The following is a 20,705-nucleotide window of genomic DNA, read 5'->3' as shown; positions in this document are numbered from 1 at the left end:
TCTTGTTCCTGAACTTAGAGGAAAGGGCATTCAATATTTCACCATTATGATAGCTACAGTTTTGTACATACTCTAGTTTGCTAAGAATTTTTATCAGGAAAGGTGCTAAAATTTATCAAATACTATATATTCTCATCTATTGAGATAATCATATAATCCCCCATCTTACTCTGTTAACATGACTTATATTGAGTATTTAGCTTCCCTTGGATTCCAAGAATAAACCCCACCAAATTATGACATTATCTTTCTTATTGTAAGATTCAATTTGCTAATAATTTGCTCATGATTTCTGTAGCTATATTTATGAGACAGTGGCTGGTCATTTCCTTTCCTTCATATCTGTCAGATTTGGGTATTAGGGCTGTGATTTAAAACAAAAACAAAAAAAACCCCAACAAGTTGGGAAGTGTTCTTTTTCTGTTTTCTGTGACAGACTATATAAAATTGACCTAATTTCTTCTTTAAATGTTTAAGGTCAGTAGTGAAATCAAATGGGCATGGAATTTTCTTTTTGAGAAGTTATTTCAAGTATAAATTAATTTTAACATATATAAGACTATTCAGATTTTCTATTACTTGTGTCAGTTTTGCCAAAGTGAGTTTTTCATCTAAACTATAAAATTTATTAGCCTTGTTTACAAAATCTTTTGTCTTTTAAAATACATAAGTATAACTTTTCTCTAAACCACTTGAGGATAGACTGTATATATACATCATGCTCCCTTATCAGTGTATTACTTCCTAAGAAAATTCTCTTACAACACAGAATAAGTTACCAGATTCAGGGAATTTAACACTGATATAAATCTTCAATGTGAAGAATAGACTACAATTTTAATAACTGTCTTAATCACGTCCTTTATAGCATTTTCTTTGGCTCTTGCACAGAATTCAAGCCAGGATTACATTATTGCTTTCAGTTGTTCCAAGTCTTCACTCTCCATTACTAGTCATGTCTCCTGTATCTTTTTTGATATTGGTAATTTGTTTTCTATTTTGTACGTTATTAGTATTTCTAGGTTTTTCATAATATTAATCTCTCAACAACTTTATTTTAAAAATTTATACATTTGCTTTTCATTTGATTCATTACATTTGATTTCTGCTCTTATCTTTATTATATATCTTTCCTTCTACTTTTTTGGGGGTTATATTTGCTTATTTTTCCATTGTCCTGAAATAGAAGTTTAATGTTCAGACTCCCCCCAACACACACACACACACAGCTATAGATACCCCTTTAAGCATTGCTTTTGCTGCAATTGCACAAATTTGACATGTATTTCGTTATTATTCAGGTCAACATATTCTATAATTTTTTTTTTTAAAGATTTTATTCATTGACTTGACAGAGAGAGATCACAAGTAGACAGAGAGGCAGGCAGAGAGAGAGAGAGGGAAGCAGGCTCCCTGCCGAGCAGAGAGCCCAATGCGAGATTGATCCCAGGACCCCGAGATCATGACCTGAGCCGAAGGCAGTGGCTTAACCCACTGAGCCACCCAGGCGCCCCACATATTCTATAATTTTTAACTGTTATTTCTTTGTTTGCCAGTAAGATATGTAAAAAGACACTGCTTATTTCTAAATATTTGAGAATTTTCCAGTTATTTGCTATGCTACTGGTTTCTAGTTTATCATTAGTGAAATCAGAGAATCTGAGACCTTGTTTCTTTTAAATTTACTGAGATTTGCTTCGTGGTATATCATATGGCATATTTTAGTAAATGTTCCATACATGTATTTTTTAAAAGATTTTATTTGTCAGAGAGAGAGAGAGATCACAAGTAGGCAGAGAGGCAGGCAGAGGGGGGTGGTGGGAAGCAGCTCCCCGCCAAGCAGAGAACCTGATGCGGGACTCCATCCCAGGACCCCGAGATCATGACCCTAGCCGAAGGCAGCGGCCTAACCCACTGAGCCAGCCAGGCGCCCGATGTTCCATATATATTTGAAAAGTGTGTATATCCTGTAGTTGTTGGGTAAAGTGTTCTATGTGTGTCAATTAGGTCAAGTTTACTGTGTTGTTTAAATCGACTAGATCCTTGATGATTTTTTCCCTTTGTTTTATTAGTTACTAAGAAAGAGGGATTACTTAATCTACATGCTTGTGGTTTTGTCTATTCTAACCTTTTGGTTCTATCAACTTTTCCTTTTTTGTGTTTTAGATCTATAAAATTAAATACCTAAAAAATTTAAGATTGTTATATCTTCCTGCTGAATTCATTCTTTTAACATTAATCAATACCCTTCTTTCCCTCTAGTGATACTTCTTGCCTAACTTACTATTGCTGACATATACAGCCATATATAGCCAACCAGGCTTCTTTTGGTTAATATGTATATGATGTATTTTTCCCACTCTTGTACTTACTCATTTGTACCCTTAAATTTAAAATATGTCCCTTGAACGTAGTAGAATTGATCTTCTGGGCTTTGTCTTGACTATGTACTCCTTTCTTATTTACTATAATTACAGACGAAGTTGAGTTAAGGTCTACCATCCTGTCACTTGCTTTGTTATCACATGTTCTTCATTCCTTTATTTCTCTTTTCTTGCATTTCTTTGGAATAATCAATTATCTTTAATTATTCCATTTTCTCCTCTACTAGCTTTTTAGTTACATATTCTTTTTCTTTTGGCAGTTACTCTAGAGATGACAAATGTTATTTTTTTTAAAAAAAGATTTTATTTATTTGACAGAAAGACAGCAAGAGAGGGAACACAAGCAGGGCGAGTGGGAGAGGGAGAAGCAGGCCTCCAGCTGAGCAGGGAGCCCATGTGGGGCTCCATCTAATCGCAGGACCCTGGGATCATGACCTGAGCTGAAGGCAGATGCTTAATGACTGAGCCACCCAGCTGCCCCAACAAATGTATTTTTGACTGAGTTATCACTTTCTAGCCGTTTGTTCTATAGCTATCCTACATTGCTTCCACACATTTGAAACCTTACAAGCCATAATTGTTATTTTAAATAGTATTAATATATATTTACACATATTTATCCTTATTGTTGTTCATTTATTTCTGCAGTTCTTTTCTGGGATTTTCTTTCAACATGAACTTTAATACTTTCTAGTGCCAGTCCAAATCAATACATTTTCTCAACTTTTGTGTCTTCATTTTGCCTTCACTTTTGAAGGACATGCTCAGTGTATTTAGAATTCCAGGCAGCATTCTTTCCTTCCCTTCAGCAGAATGAGAGCCTTTTCTGTTGTTACCTGGTGTCTGTAGTTCCGAGTGATGTATCAACCACCACTGCTCTCCTAAAGGTACTGACTTATCTCCTCTGGCAGCTTTTAAGATTTTCTTTTTCTTGATTTTTAGCAGTTAAGTCTATGACGGGTCTCAACAGGGTTTTATTTGTATTTTTGCTACCAGAATCCACAGAGCTTCTTTAATCTGTGTTTTGGTATCTTGATCAGTTTGGGAAAAACCTTGGTCAATATTACCTCCAGACTGTATCTCCTTTCCTCCTGGGACTCCCCCATTATGCATGCTAAGCCTTTCAACTATCTCCTGCTTTACTTCCCCTCCATTTTTTTCTCAGCACTACCTAATTTCTATACAACTTTTTTTTTCTAGCTTACTACTGCCTCTGTTTCTAGTGTGCTAATAAGCCCAACTCTCAAATTCTCATTTTTAGCTCATGTATTTTTCTTAGTTGTAAAGTTTCCAGGACTCTGGTAAAATTTTCCATCACTTCTTATCTTGAGCATATTAAATCAGTTACAGTCTCTCAGTGATAATTCTAACACCCGAATTATCTATGGATTTGTTCCCTTTTTTCCTCTTGATTTTTGGTCAGTTAAGCCTGTCAGCAATGTCCTGTACATTTTGCTGAATGAAATATCTGATTATGAATGAAAACTGTGTAAGTTCTAGATGACAATCTTCTTTTTAGCAGCAGTAGGTAGAGTGACAATGATTTACATTTTCTTGAGGGCTATGGTCCACTTGAGGGCTATGGTCAATCTTAAGGAATGGCCATGATGGGGTATCAACAGAAACCTCAGAGTGTAATATAGCCTCTCTAACTTGGCAGTCTTCAATTTTTACCTCTGCCACTAGGGTAATGCTGGAATCTCTACTCAGAATTTTAGCTTTCTAGTTACTGTTTTCTTCTGGGTTTCTTAGAATCTTTTCTTGCACGTGTGTACCTTAAAAGTCAATGACTTTAGGAGGGCCAGACTACAGATTTTAGGGTTAGAGTTTATGTGGTTCTCTCCTCTTTCAGATTTATGTTTCAACTGTTTTAATGGCCTCAGACATCCATCTCTCCTCTAATCCAGTAAAACTGCCACGTTTTGTTTGGGAACTATTCCCCTATACCTCCAGGGAAAAGAGCCAGAGTGACTGGTGAGCTTACTGGTGCTTACCTTTTCTCAAAGATTGAAACCCTCAAACATTTTTTGGGTTGGTTGCTCAAGTAAATATAGAAAAGGACACAAAAAATGATTAGATTCTGATGATTACATATAAAGAAATTTAAAGAATATATAAAGAAATTTTAAAGAATACCTTGCAAAAGGCCTAGACACTACAGGCCCTAACCCCATATTTTACCAGTCTAATTCAATCAGTCACACTATTTTGGTGGGAGCATTAAAATCTCCTCCTCCTGATAGGTTATCTTTCTGCAAAAACACGTCTACATCAGGAAAGGGGGAAAACATGAAGATCCGAGGATCAAATCCAGCCCAATGCCTGGTTTTGTGAACTGTTATTTATTTTTTTAAAATGGAAAAAAGGCATAAAAATTATATAACATTTCAGTGTCCATATATAGTGTTTTACTGGAACAGAACAACTCTTGTTATTTTTTTTTCTTCTTCCCACCGTTATGTATTATCTATGGGCCCTTTGGTCATACAATGGCAGAGTACATTAGTTACAACGGAGACTCGGTCAGTGTCCATATATAGTGTTTTACTGGAACAGAACAACTCTTGTTATTTTTTTTTTCTTCTTCCCACCGTTATGTATTATCTATGGGCCCTTTGGTCATACAATGGCAGAGTACATTAGTTACAACGGAGACTCGGAGACTCGGAGACTGGGCATTCCCCCACTTCACACAGCTTCTTATGGTACTACAAATTTCAGAGATACAGTAATAACTCAAAAGTGTCTTCAGTGTCATGCTTGTTGCTGTACTGCAACATTTTGCTTTTAGTACTGCAACATTCTGATTTTATTATAGTCATACTAATCATGTTAAATCAGAAAAATAGAATGCAAATGTTACACTTTTAAAGCACATTGGAGTGTGGATTATTTTGTTACTGAATTAGATGGCTAGGCATTGTATTTGTAATATTACAACTGTGCTTAAAAATATGTATATATGTATGTTCACATTACCAGAATAAGCACTCATCACAACATCCCCATTTCACAAGAAAGCAACAATCAGAAAAAATTAAAAATTTTAAATAGAATCTCATTAAAGCAGAATCTCTTCACAAAAATAAAAATGAGACTGCAACCGAAGTTAAGTTTCTAACTGGCTCATGTGTTAGCAAGAGAGAAAAGCCATTTACTAATGGTGAGTTAATGAAATCAAGTTTGATTGGAAAAGCCAAAGAAATATGTCCCGAGACAATAAACTTATTTAAGACTATTAACCTTTCTTTAAAAACAGTTCTTGAAATGTTGAGGACAATGAGAGCAACATCAATAACCAGTCAAAAAAACAAAACAAAGGATTTTGAGTGGTCTTCCTTGGCTCTTGGGGAGTTCACAGATACTACCGATACTTAGCTGTTTCTTATTTGGGGAGCCAATACTGAATTAAGTGACTGAAGTTAGCATCTATGAATATTTTCAAGAGAAAAGCCTGGGTGGCTCAGTCTGTTAGTGTCTGCCTTTAGCTCAGGTCATGATTCCAGGGTCCTGGGATCAAGCCCCACATCTGGCTCCTTGCTCAGCGGAGAACCTCCTTCTCCCTCTGTCTGCTGCTCCTCTCTATTTGTGTTCTCTCTTGCTCTCTCTCTGACAAATAAATAAGGTAAAAAAAGGTAAAGAAGCCAAGAAAAAAAACAAAACGAAGAGTGATGGTGGCAAAAATACAAATGGAACTCAAAAAAACCTAGTTGGACAATTTTACAAAGCTTATGAAAATTTAGGGTGTCTATAGTCTATGAAGCAATTGATCAGCAGAATGGCATTTAATTTTTTGTTTTTGTTTTTTTTAGGGGGGAGAGGCAGAGGGTGAAGCATAAAGAATTTTAAACAGGCTCCCAGCCTAGTGCAGGGCTTGGATCTCATGACCCTGAGATCATTACCTGAGCCAAGACTGACTTAACTGAATGAGCCACCCAAGTGTCCCAAGAGAAAGATATTTTAATCGATCAGGTATTGTTGAACCAGTGGTATCACTAGTGAATGTCATTAGTGTTCATGAACTTAACCACTGTCAGTTCCATGGATATTTGTCAGAAATAAAAACGGAGTATCTTGAATTGCCTCACCACACAGCAGTATGATGGCCTAATAGTGATGGCTTTATTTTGATTTTTTTGAGCTCAGGGCCAATACTGAAATTTTTCTGAATGACAATAATCACTATCACTACTACAGGGAGTTTTATAAACTAAGATTTTGTTGCAAACCTGATGGTGTTTCCTAATAATTCAATCTAAAATGTAAGGCAAAAAATACTTCCAGGCAAAACATTTACTGTGGTAATGCATTTTGATAACTAATGCTGCCTGAATCACAAGCAAATGTCAGGGCTGCTTTATACACTCCCAGTGCTGTCAAAAGTAAAAACAGGATATTCATTTCCTCACAGATTTGCAATGAATATATTTTCTAAGCTCAAACCACAGTTCCAACAACATTCTTTAGATCTCAATGCTAGTGCAAAATATATCAACATCTATTTAACAGTGTAGTTGAGGAGCTTCTATCTAGCCCTCTAGTGGAATTGATTTGTGTGCAATGTGATGACATGCTAAAAGGCAAGTATCAAGAGGGGAGTAATAGAATTCTATCAATGCTTTCCAAATGATGACTAAAATCATTAACTAAAATCATATGCTTGTGGATTGGTATCAGTACTTGGCAGTACCTATCTGTGTCAAAAGATACCTTCCAAGATGAAATACAAAGATCTCATTACAGATCAGCATTAACAGATGAACACTTGCAATCGAACCTCAATTAAACAAGTTACAATCTTCTCCCAAAAGAAATCCCCTCTTCCTATGACTACACAAATTGTACTCGTTATATTTCAAGTTTCGTATTCACGTAAAAACTTTTTCAATTCAGGTCTTTTAAGTTACAAATGGTATGTGAAATACAGGTGTTTTTATGCATAGTTTGTATAAACTAAATTTTATGTTTCAATAACCATGTGCTATTTTTTCCCAGCAAGTTCTAATAACTGTCTTCTCTAAAACAGAAAGGATGCCAGGAAAAAAGAAGCAACCCCACTACTATCATGTTTGCCCCACGAAATCTTAGTAATCTTCATTAACCTTTAATATTTTAATTCACACTTACTCTACTCTATCCTGTCCTCCCAAAATTACTCAAGGATATATATAAATCAAAAGCAAAGTTAACTTAAATCCAGACCTCTTAAATTTCCCAAAATTTTTTTTTCTGTAGGATGAAATGGCAATTTCACCATTATTTAGCACATAAGTCTCCCTTTAAGCCACAAAAAGTAAAAAAATTTTTAAAAATTTAAAAAAGTAAAATTTTCACAAGTGGTTAAACTGTGGAATTTGGGTTTTAAGTAAATGAATTAGGCAGCTGTCATAATTTCAATTTAAGTCTCCTGATAGGAATAATTAATGTGGCCTTCAGGAGCTCTGTGCAATACCTCAAACTGTAATACTGTGTATATACATGAACGTATTTTTCTGAGAAGGCCTATGGCTTTCATGAATTCTCAATGGGGCCTGTGAATAACCATAAGTTAAAAAGGGATTCCATGGGCGCCTGGGTGGCTCAGTGGGTTAAAGCCTCTGCTTTTGGCTCAGGTCATGATCCCAGGGTCCTGGCATCGGGCTCTCTGCTCAGCGGGGAGCCTGCTTCCTCCTCTCTCTCTGCCTACTTGTGATCTCCGTCTGTCAAATAAATAAATAAAATCTTTAAAAAAAAAAAAAAAGAATGCCCTCAAGTAATAAAAATACCAATTTTATTAAATCAACACTGTTGAGTATGTCTTTTTAATATTCTGTATAATGAAATGGAAAGTATCCATGAGCATTTCTGCTACATACCAAAGTGCAATGGAGGTCTTTAAGAAAAGCACTCGTGTGACTGTTTTAGCTCCAAGCCGATCTAGCCACATTTTCCACAGAAGATTTTTATTGTAAAGCACAACTGACAAACTATGGTTATTTACACTTAGATATTTAACAGATACTATTGAAAATGAACAAAGTGAGCCTGTCATATCAAGGGAAACAAGTGACAGCATTTGTGTTAATGATAAAACCCAAGCTTTCAAGTGAAAATTAAAAATTAAAATTTTGGAAACCTTGTACCTAACACCATGAATTTGACAGTGTCTCCATACTTAAAGACTCTTCAGATATCTTGTAGTATTAACAATTATGATTTTTTAAATATTGTGTTAGATGTGTCAACGTTTGAACATCTGAATAACTTGGTTTAGCTGGTATTTCCAAATGACCAATGCATGTGACAAAGAATGTGTAAGATACATTTAAAGTGCAAGATCACTAGATTTTCATGTAAAGTAACAAAAAAACTCACTGATATTTCAGATTCCACATTACAACTAAGCTTTAAGAAATTACCACTTGTTGATTTTTAATATAACATGAAAGAATACCCACAATGATCTAAAAAGACTACTACTAAAATACTCCTTCATTTTCCAACCCCGTATCTGCATGATTAACTCCTATAAAGCCAGACATTCGAGAGATTTAGTGATCACTATTTTTGTTGTTTTAGAAAGCATTATTTATGCTGATATGTAATGGGTTATTATTTATGAATGCATTAAAAATAGGTATTTTAAAATTGTTTTATTTCTAATACAGTACTCATTAAGTCACATAAATAAAAGCTCTTGTCCTCTATTCTTTTTAGTAGTATAAAGTGGTCCCTGGACTCAAAAAGTTTGAAACCCACTGGTCTACTCCCTAGCTAAAAGGAGGCATCCAACAAATCTCCTTAAATTACCTTTCACCACCGTGTTCTGCCTAGAAGTATCTCTGTCCCTCAACACCAACACTAGTATGCCAAACCAGATTACCAACTCTGGATGACGGAAATAGGAAAGAAGTGTTTTACACATACATACACATATACGACAAAAGTGGCTTATGCAATTAACATAATATAGAGGACAAAATATATGTTAGATCCTCACACAGAATAGTCTTCTCAAAAATTACTATGGGGAGTGTTCAGGGCTCAGTAGCATAGAGAGTCCTCTATTACCTCTTTCTCAGTTCAGGTTTATACTAAAGAGTAACCGCAACTAACTCTCTGAACTTTTATTATGTACCATGAATTGTTCAAAGTGATCTATCTGTTCGGTCTCTAAAGATATATTATGGAAGTAGATATTTAATACCATCCCCAATATGCAGAAGAAACTAAGCCAGGGTTGAAATTAAAATACACGCAGAACCTGCACCCTAAGCCAGTATAAACATGGCCTCCCACTGTATCAATACTGATGTATCTTGAGCAAATACATAACTGAGTGAACATCTGATTATCACTCAGGATTAGCTACTGCAGTTAAGGCCCAATATTCATAAAATACATTCCTTATGGTCACTGTATAATGTAATCTTTCTCTCAGAAGCCTCGTCATTTTCTCTGATAACTTTGGTTCAATTATTTGATAAATATTCAAATAACATAGTTGAAACCTACAAATACCTATGAAGTTTCCTTTTCAATTTACTAACTGAAATAAAAACTCAGTATAACTGAACTATAACATTCAAGAAAGCTATATAATAGATGTCCTTAAACTTGATTTCTCTCAATCTTGAAAACAGTAGGTAAAACGAGGGGAAAAGTTAAAGGGTGTTAGACAAATACTCAAAGCAAGAAAATGCTTTGGTCAACCTCTGATTGACTAGACGGGGAACTTAGGGATATTCTGATGAACATTCTGGGAATGAAATTCCCTTATGGTGAAATAAACTGTATCAAAACCTCCAAATTACACAGTGTCGGCACATATCATGATCCAAGGGCAATGTTCCTACAATTAGACAAAGACCTCTTACTTGTCCTTACACAGATGCAGGTAAATTTGGGAAGGCAGAAAGAGCCTCGAGGCCAGGGATTTTCAGGAAGATATATACACCCTCAAAAATCACTCTGCTAGACATGTGAACAGAGTAAAGGCAGAATAAAGGACAATTGCTGCTGTCTTTTTACTACTTTTTTCTACTGCATTACAAGTATCCACCTAGTCCAGGGACTGAATTCTTCCATCACTAGGAAAAGACTGGCTACTGGTTATTTATACTTGTTTGACTTCAGAATGAGTTTCTGTATTTTTATTCTTCTACCTCTGAGTGAAGAATAAAGACTATTTCCACTAAAGCATTTTCAATTTTATCTAACAGATGGAAAGCCTCTGTTGTATGGTGTATTTCAAAAAACGAGGTGTAAAAAAAAATTGCATTCCACCTACTAATAACCAAGACTTCGAAGGCAATCCAATTCAATCCTGGGGAAAGGTTGAGGTTGTACAAGAAAAGAGATGGGAACCCGATGACTTTCTCCTTCCTATATTCACTGATCCTCTATGTTTCCAGGGAAAGTAGGCCTTGAAAGGGTTACTTACAGCTGCTAGAAGGGCAGTGACTTCTGTGCCAGGATATAAATTTGTATCCACTCAAAATTAAATTCTAGAAAATTCAACTGAGAATTCCCATCATCCACTGCCACACCACTGCTAAACCTACTGCATTTACAAACCATTTCTTCTCTTTGCATCCCTATATTCCAAGTCTTTCAGGATAACCTTTGTTTCAGAAATACTTAAATGATTTCAGTTATTATTTCCAGATATCTCAACATATATACCAATATTATTCTACCTCTGTTAGAATTGAGGACACATGCCTCCAGAATGTCAACACCGTTAAACAGTAAACATGGAAAGTAAGATAGTAGAGGGGAAAAAAGCCTACTAGATACAATTTGCTATTTTCCCCATTAATCCTAAATTTTAATATATAATCCTAGCTCTAGATTCAGATGTAAACAGATTTCTAAATCCCAATGAATTTGAATCTTGGATTTAAATATTTACCAGAAAAGCTCCAGCTCTGCACTCAAATAACAAAATGAATATAGGTATCCGTATCAGTTTTTAAAAATGTTCCTCCTTTATATATCCTCTACCTTCTTATCCAGTTAGAAGCAACAGGAGAGAGAAAGTATTCCTCAGATGATCTTCCCTACTCCCCAAACTGCTCTTTTCTAACAGACCTGGCTTTGGATCTATACACAACACTTTCCCTGCGGAAGCTGAGGTTGCCAGGAGCAGCTAGACTAGCACTTCCTTCAAACCACCTCAACTTTAGACTTCTGGTTCATAATTAAACAACTTAATTGCGGGGGGGGGGGGAGTGCTTTAAACAGTCTGGCAGTTCCTCAAAAGGCAAACATAGAGCCTTACTGTATGACCCAACAATTCCATTCCTAGCTGTATACCCGAGAGAAGTGCCCACACAAAAACCTGTAGATGTTATAGCCGTATTATTCACAACAGTCAAAAAGGGGAAACAATTCTAATATCTGCCAAGTGATGAATAAATAAAATGTGGCATATTAATACAGTGGAGTATCATTCATCCACAAAAGGAATGCAATACTGACACATGACACAATATGGATGAATTTTTAAAACATGAGAAGAAGCCAATCACAAGAGACCACATATTACATGTTTTCATTTATATGAAATGTCTAGAACAGACAGAATCCTAGAAACACAGAATAATGGTTACCTAGCGCTAGGAGAGGGCTGAAAGGAAAAAAGGAGTTGGCTAATCACAGCAGGGTTGTGTTTGAGGGGGGGTGGTGGTGAAAATGCTCTAAAATTGTGGTGATGGCTGCACAGCTGTGACTATACTAAAAAACATTAAATTATACACTTCGAATAGGTGAATTACACAGTATACGAATTATAGCTCAATAAAATTTTTATTTAAAAAGAGAGCTTTAATGTGGTTTTATTAATCTATTTCATTTAAATCCATTCTTTTTTTTAACCTTCAAAAGGACATGTAAGAAAGCTTCCTATGTGCTTAGTCTGTCTCAGCCTAACAGAATTTTTAGAGTATGATCCACAAGAAAGGAAATGATCACAGTTTCACAAATTCAGGCATATATACACATAAAGTATATATACACATATGATATACATAATAACATATATGATACATATAACAGGCATGTGTTAATTATCAACTGGTACAAATGAGTCTGTTTTTTTAAAAAATTTTATTTATTTATTTGAGAGAGAGAGAATGAGCAAGCGAGCAAGCACAAGAAGGGAATGGTCAGAGGGAGAAGCAGATTCCCTGTGGGGCAGAAAGCCAAACAAGGGACTCGATCCTAGGACTCCTGTATCATGACCAGAGCCGAAGGCAGTTGCTTAACCAACTGAGCCACCCAGGTGCCCCACACGAGTTTTAAACACCTGGATGAAGTGTGGTCGGGAACAGAGCTCGTGGGAAGCAATTTCTCATCCTATCCTCTTCCCAAAGGCATCAATCTACTCAGTTCATTTCACCTCCTCCCAAAATAAACACAACATTTCTAATGCGAATAAAGTTTGCAAGGTGATTATGCTATACTCCCACTGCCATCCTAACTCCTTTTGGAACTAATGATCAAAGTAAAAAGCTTTCACCGGGTTTTCCAGGACACCCAAAGGAACTAGATTTAATTTAAAGAACCGGTCAAGAGCACTATTATAAGCCACAAGAATGTGGTAACAGGGTCACTATAGGCGATAGTGTGGCCAGCATCTTTGGTTTTTAGTACCAAGTAAAACCTACCCCAATACACTGGAGGAATATGCACTATTCACACAATAAATTAGTACAGTGCTTTGCATTAAATGACAAAAATTTTTAAATGTTCTTTTTTTAAAGATTTATTTTTTATTTATTTGACAGACAGAGATCACAAGTAGGCAGAGAGGCAGGCAGAGAGAGAGGAAGGGAAGCAGGTTCCCTGCTAAGCAGAGAGCCCGATACGGGGCTCGATCCCAGGACCCTGGGATCACGACCCGAGCCGAAAGCAGAGGCTTTAACCCACTGAGCCAGCCAGGCGCCCCCAAAATTTTTAAATGTTCTAAAGACACTTTGAAATTATTATCATATGCCCACTCAAAAAAAAAAAAAAAAAACAAAAACCACAAAGCAACTTATAAAATATAGTTACTGAAAGTGTTACAGCTGATTGGCAATTTGATATAATGAAAAAAATCAAGAGTATGTTTTGGAATTACAACCAACATTTTAAAATGAGATGAAGTCCTGCTGATGTCCCCTAATGTGGAGGCATTCTGACCGAATTTTAACTTACATGTTTATTTAATACTTTAAAAAAAAAAAATCTAACTGTAGCTACTCTGCTAGACAGCTTTACAAAAATACCATCATTTCAATCTGAGTTAAATTTAATGAGCAAGTAACATCACTGAAAACCAAGGCAGACAAAAAAAATTTTTATTTGAAGAATAAAAATAATTACTTTTTAGAAAATCCAAGTCTGTTCTGGATGTCTTTGAATAGGTCTAGATTTTGGAAGGGGAAAAGAAAAGGAGTCTGCAGAATTTAAGAATTCCAAGGAGGTACCGTCAAACTAAATATACTTCCTGGGATTAAGAAGCAAGGAATGAAACTCTACCGATGGGAGTGTGCTGAATATATGAACGGAGAGGAGGGTGGAAAAGCCCAGAAATCACTTTAGACTGGGAGCTCCTTGTATTTTCTCTTTGGATTCCTGGTGACTAGCATAAAGCAGGTCAATAAATGCTTGCAAATTTCAAACGGGAAAAGTCTCCACTAGACTTCTCATTCAAAAGAAAAAAAAAAAAAGGGTGGGTGTGGGGGGGGGGGAACATCATCCAAAACCAGGACCAATCATTTAATTTGAATTCACAAAACTAATGGAATCACTCAGCATATCCTTTTCCCTTCATATCTTTCTTCCAATAAACTTAACAAGCCACTAGTGAAGTTTCTGAGAATCATTAAAAAGAAAAAAGTGCATCTGACTCAAAAGATTAAAGATCAAACATTTAAAAACATATAAATCTCCTGTTTTATGCATATAAAGTATACAATATATAAGTATGAAAAATACAAGGAAAGAAGTTGAGATGCAAACACCAGACTTTTTAAAATACTTAAATTTACAAATCAAGCCTGGACTTTCTCCAAAGTTACCCAGACATTAAAGATTCTAAGTGGCTTTATTTCCCTCTTGGAACAATGCACAATTACAAAATACAATTTTTTTCAAAACAAACATCTCACAGACCCAGCAAGATGTTCACATCTGTTAAAGTCCACCAAGTCTTAAGCAGTGAACACTGACTACAGGCACCAGGGGGCCTCCCAGGAATAACTTGATAGTAAAGGAAAAGGTAAGAGTTCCTGGCAAAACTTTGCTTCTTATCCAGTCTTAAGACTGCTGCAAAGCTTTCACATCTGGAGCAAATAAACTGTAGTTTGTTACACAAGGGGCACACACTGAACTGATGAGATACCGACACATCCACTGAAAAAAGGAACTAGCTCGCCCCCCTCCCCCCGCCAAAATACAATCTTCTTAGATGAATTTACAAATATAAGTATATACTGCGCTTTCCTATTGTAAACAGTTACCTTCTGGTAATCTGAAAGCAATTAATAAGTGCATATGCACTCCAGAAAAGACTACATTTTCTAAAAGCGTTATTTTCTTTTCTACACACTCAAAAAGCAATTAGTGGTGATGCAAATTTTAGAGTAAAGGGATTCACCGATAGAACACTACGATTAACTCTGAATATTATCCCGGTCTCTCCATCTTTTCCCTTTCCCTCAATCCCCCACCCCAACATAAAACTGTTCAATAAAAACAGAAGGACCCGGAAACTTCAAAAGCCGCAAAGACTAATGCCTTTTAAACACGAGAGCGTTCACAATAGACCTTTTCTAAGTTTGTGCAGAAATTAAATCCCGCTCAAACCCGAAAGCTAATCCCTTCAGCAAACGCGTCTACATATTTCTTCTTTCTCGAGTGCATCTTCAGCTCGATCAAACTGTTTTACTCCTTTTTTTCCCAAGCCAAATAATAAATAGGTTCTCAACTCCCGCTAATGTTAACGTATCCTTAAACAGAGTTCGTCCCACAGCATCATGTAAAAATGCAGAAGACATCCAACAACTGTCTCAACGAGGTTTTTATAATATTCACTCCCGGAACAAGAATCGGAGGCAGCCAAGGGCAATGCACAAAGAGAACAGAGAAGAAATACACGTTCCACGGACATACAATGTACAGAAGCTCGCATCCTCGCACCCTCCTTGGGAAGGGTCACCCAGCACCCTTGGGCTCCTCGCATCTCCCGGCCAGGGCGACGCCGTGACGGTCCCCGAGGGTCCGCGGGGACACACTCCGCCGGGCCCGGCCGGGCCCCCCCCCCCCCCCCCGCGGGGACAGCCCCTCTCTCATTGCCTCCCACGGACCGTGTTCCTGGAGGCCGCTCCCCCCCGGCCAAGCAGCCTCTTCGCCCCCTCCTCTGCTGCCGCTGCGGGGCGGGAACGGGGTCCCCTCGGGTTTCGGCGGCGGAGAGAGAGTGAGGGCTGAAGGGGGCGCCCCCTCCCCGCGGCCGGCCGGGCCCCGCACTCACCCTCCAGCAGTCGGGTGATGAGACTGTCCACGTTCAGCTCCCCGTCCGCCATCTTGTCGGCACCAGACGCTCCTTCCCGGCAGCGGGAACAAGGGCTTCACGGCCGCGGAGGCTGCGGCGACGGCTCGGCGCTCCCTCACCTACAAGTCACGCGGCGTTTCGACCCCGGTTCCAACTCCCCCTTTTCCCCGGGCCCTCCCCCCACCCCCTCCCCACCAAGTAGTGGAGCGCGCGTACAGTCGGAGGCACACGCGAGAAATAAATAAATAAACAAGTGGGGCCCCCACGAACCGGGCCGCGTCAGACCCAGCCACCACCTCCTCCTCCTCCTCCACGGCACCGCCCAACTCCGCAAAGCTCACCAGCGCCGCCGACGGCCCCACCCGCAGCGCCACTCACTGCACACCGCCCTTCCCCGCCACCGCGCCACGCAGCCCTCCGCGCAGGCGCACGGCGCACGCCTCCGCGGGCCCACCCCGCCGACAGCCCCGGCCTTCGCGCAATCGCACTGGACTCGGTTCTCCCGCCGCTGCCGCCGCTGCGGCCTTCGCGCAGGTGCGTCGCCCTCCCTCGCCACTCCCACTGCGCCGAATCGCCGCGGTGGCGCAGGCGCCCCAAGGCTGGCGGGGTTTGCTGGGATGGGGAAGCTCCCATTAAGCGGAGAGCCTGTAGGCAGTGCTGACCTTCCCGCTTCTCAGCGTCCCTGGCCGGCGCGCTCCGCAGGCAGCGTTGTTGGGCCTTTTCCACCTCGTTTTTCTTTTCTTGGCTTCCTTCCCTAGTTTTGCAAGCAATTCTTCATGTTTCCGTTAACCGGGAAACGTGGGCTACATTGCCCATCCTGGAAACCCAAGTTTACGTGTTTGGGAAGTCAGAAGGGGTTACTGTGCTGGAAAAGTTTGACATTGCAAATAAGGGATTTTATATATCGTTCCACCAGGCTAGTTGCCCAAGTACCTGGATGAAATATTTTAAAGTGGGCTCTGGAACGGTCAGCAATAATATTTCACATGGGTACTGCTCTCTACCTTCTGTATCCTGCTTCCACACATCTTTCATCTCTGTCCACTATGTGTATACTATTTTTCCCCAGTGCTTTTTTGTTCTTACTTCCATTATATTGCTTAATCATCCTCCTTTGTAACTGATTATGGATTTATTTCCTACACTGGATTATAAGCTTCTACAAGGTAGACTCATCGATTATCTGGCACATGGAAGAGAAGGACAAAGAAACATGGAGGTTCTGAAAGGTTGGTTGCCCAGCTGTTCTATGCACCACATAATTCTGCCTCTAGAAAGGCAGGAGGAAGAGTAGCCATGAGAACGGTCTAGGCAAGCAAGAGTTTTTGGCCTGTTCTAAAAGGTGGTCAGATAAAGGTCTTTACTCACTCCTCAGGTATTTGTACAGAAACTCCGACAAGGCGCATTCCCAGGCTCAAGGCAGTGCTTTTCCCACTCACACATCACGAATACTAGGTAACATTGAGATTCCTGTATTTGCTCTGGCACTGTTCTAAGGTTTCTACATTATCCTATTTAATCCTTAAATCAGCCCTATGAGGTAGGTACCATTCTCTCTACTTTGCGGATGGGATTAATTGATGTACAGAATGATTAGATAGTAGCCCCAAATTACACAAGTAACTAACAGATCTGGGATTCAAACCCAGGCACCTAGTGCCAGAGTTTGCACTCTTAACAATTGTGATATAGTCCCTCCTGGTATATGTAAGCTGAGTTTCTTAAATATGCATGTTCTATCTCACAAACTTGGAAAATAGAAATCATAGGGATTTCTTTTTGTTTTGTTGTTATTGTTGATTTGGAAGGCCAGGGAGGGCGCTTTGTCCAATCAAGTGCTTTATAATGGCCCAGATGACTTACAGAGCAAGGATTTCCTAATGCCTTTTTTTCTTCTTCTAACTTTTCCTCTATTTTGGAATTTAGCTTGTACGTTGATGGTGAGCATAGAACAGGTGGTGATCCTGTCTGGAGTAGTTTTCACAGACTTTTATTGCCAGTTCATCTTGGGGGCTTTTAGGGGTGAAGAAAGGGCTCATCACATCCTTCCTTATTCTGTTAAAGAACATTTTTTATACCCTGTTTTATTCCAGAAGAAGGGATTTAGGGTAGCTTATGAAAATATACGCAGTAGGATAAATTAAAAATAAGTACAAAAAAAAAAAAAAAAGGACAAAAGAAAACAAACTGGGAAAGATAAAATAAAGCCGGCAGTTTTGAATGCAAAATGCATGGTGTAAGGTACTATTGGTTTGCTAGAGATAGGCCACAAATATAATTCTAAGCTTTTTAGCAACCAGGGAAAAGATCAGTTGCAAGTGGAGTAAGTATTCTAGCTTAGTTGGAACTGGGACTTGAATACACTAGCTGTGAATTTGGATGTCACTTTCCCAGATCTCTTCCATGAACCTCTTAAAGAGTAATGCTTGGGAACAAGTAAGTGACTGCTTATCTTCCAGTTTTCATGGGGCCCATGAATCCCATGAAAAAGAACTTTGAACCCTGGCCACAATTAGGGTTTAAATACATACAGGCATATTGAATGGACCAGGACACCCAAAGGAAACTCTATTGAGCAAGGAGAAAGTAAGCATCTGAAGAGAAATCACCACAAGTGGGGCAAAGAGAGGCCAGTCCTAGCAGAGTTGTGGGAGTCAGAAGGAACTGAAGAGTGGTTCTGAGTACTGCTTGCAGACATCCCCTCCTCCAGGTTTTCTAGTGCTTTGGAACCCTGGAAAGGAAAGGGCGAGTATAAAAATGAAAGAGCTAGGGGCGCCTGGGTGGCTCAGTGAGTTAAAAATGAAAGAGCTATATCCCTAGAGGTCCAGCCAACTTTTCTGTGGGATCTCCTTCCAAAAGAATTATATAAGAATTCAGATTCAGAATTCCTCAGGTTTTGAAGTTTAGCTGATGCATATACTATATATTACTTAACACCCCAGCAACTTCTGGGGCAGCTCGCTATAATCTGAAACTTTTTTTTTTTTTTTAAAGAAAATCATGAATATTCACATCTTGTAAGATAAATAAAACTACATTATGTCTCATATCAGTACAGGTCAGATTTGCCATTAAAGTAGCTCCCTCCCCCCACCCCCCGCCGAAATAAAAATGTATGTATTGAAGGAAATTTGGAAAACAAAGATAAAATATAAAAATCACCTATAATTTCATCAGCTATAGATGACCACTTTCTTGTCTTATACCTGAATACAATCCTAGTTTATAAGATTGGGAAAATAAAATAAAATTGGGATCATGCCTCACTTCCATTTTATCTTTGTTAAATGAGTTTTGGTGCCACATTTATGTGAAACTCAGTTTTCAAAGTTTATTTGGATTTTAAAACATGGATAAGAGGGGCTTCTAAGGTGGTTTGGTTGGTTAAGTGTCTGACTCTTGATTTCGGCTTAGGTCATGATATCGGGGTCATGGGATGGAGCCTCATGTAGGACTCTGCTCTCAGTGGAGAGTCTGCTTGAGATCCTTTCTCTCTCTCCCTCTGCTCTTCCCCCTGTTTGCACTCTCTCTCAGTCTCTCTCTCTTTTAAGTAAATCTTTTAAAAACGTGGATAAGAGATAGAGGACAGAGGAAGAGGTAAGAGGTGGAGATCTGGAGACTGGAGGAGACAATGCTATAGGCAGTAGCAACAGAGACAGTTGGAGCCACCATGAAGTTCAAGGGTAGGTGGCTACCAAGTTGAGAGAAACCCCACCTGGCAGATATCGACACTAAGGAGACCCTTGATGTGAATGTGAGCACTGTCCTATTGGCAGAATGGAGGTCATCAGTTAGGGAAACCAGCAGCTTGGAAGAAGAGACATGAAAAGGCTGCCAGCAATGTAACAGACATTGGTTGGACCAGGTACTGTGGTGGGCAGAAGCCCTGCAGAGCACCCACACCTGGAAGCTGGAAGACTTTAGAGCAGGGGACTGATAGGTAGTGGTTCTAACTACATGTAGGAAATTGCCTCTCAGTCTTTCTGAACATGTGGCAAGACTCGCGAAAGGGATCTTGGTAAGGTCCTGCTCCTTGTTAGATCAGGGTGCTTAATCTCACAGATTGAAGCGCAGATGATCAGCTGGGACTCCCAATCCAGGGGAGCTTTAGATAGTGGTGCGCTGGACCTGCCTACACTGGCTTGTGAGAGTCAGTTGTTAAACTTTTCAGGAATTCTGCAAGCCAGTTGTTACACAGAGCCATTATTTTAAAATTTAATTGTATAGACTGACAAATTATACTAAAAACAAAGGTAATAATTACTCAAAACTCATCATGTCCTATTTATTTTGCTACATTTCACTATTATGTATACTTTAGTGGTTGTTTAAATTTATTGTATCTGTATGGGGGAAATACTATGCAATGATATGCCACTGTGTATCTCTTATCCAACTCCATGTTCAGTGACATCACATTGGCCATGGTAGGAATATTTACCCCAAGGAAATTAGCAAATGCTATGAATCTATATCGATTTCTGCCACATAGTTTGTTGTTAAACATTTACCAGTACACCACTGGGCTTGGGAGACATTTGGGTTATACATGACAATATCCTTGGGTAATTCTAGGAATGTCTGTGGAGGGAAATTAGACTTCCTGATATCAAGGGACTTGGGGAATCATAATTTGGGGTATTAATAACATCATGATTTTATATGTACTTACTAACAGAAAATGCCTGGGACCCATCAGTGCCCATTAGAAGGGCAGACCAGTACTCAGAGGATCCCAACCATCACTATGCTGGGACCAGAGAGGTGTCCCTGTGGATTGTCCTTAAAGAAGGCACTTTGGA

At 38.9% G+C, this 20,705-nt stretch overlaps 1 protein-coding gene across 2 annotated transcripts in view; it reads right to left on the bottom strand.

The window, feature by feature from the left end:
* Positions 1–16,397, bottom strand: part of PPP1CB (protein phosphatase 1 catalytic subunit beta) — a 43,952-nt gene extending 27,555 nt beyond the window's left edge. The window contains exons 1-2 of one of the 2 annotated variants that reach the window (XM_047746095.1): positions 16,245–16,397; positions 15,883–16,022 (exon numbers count right to left, since the gene is read on the bottom strand). In XM_047746095.1, the coding sequence (XP_047602051.1) occupies positions 15,883–15,934 (52 nt within the window). In that variant the 5' untranslated portion in view covers positions 15,935–16,022; positions 16,245–16,397. Of the gene's footprint in view, positions 1–15,882; positions 16,023–16,173 lie in introns of both variants that reach the window. The other variant, XM_047746096.1, reaches the window with a different exon arrangement.
* Positions 16,398–20,705: the final 4,308 nt, after the last annotated feature.

The sequence above is a fragment of the Lutra lutra genome, chromosome 9 (genome assembly GCF_902655055.1).
Source record: "Lutra lutra chromosome 9, mLutLut1.2, whole genome shotgun sequence".
Lineage (NCBI taxonomy): Eukaryota > Metazoa > Chordata > Mammalia > Carnivora > Mustelidae > Lutra > Lutra lutra.
This window is presented reverse-complemented; position numbering and strand designations above follow the sequence as displayed.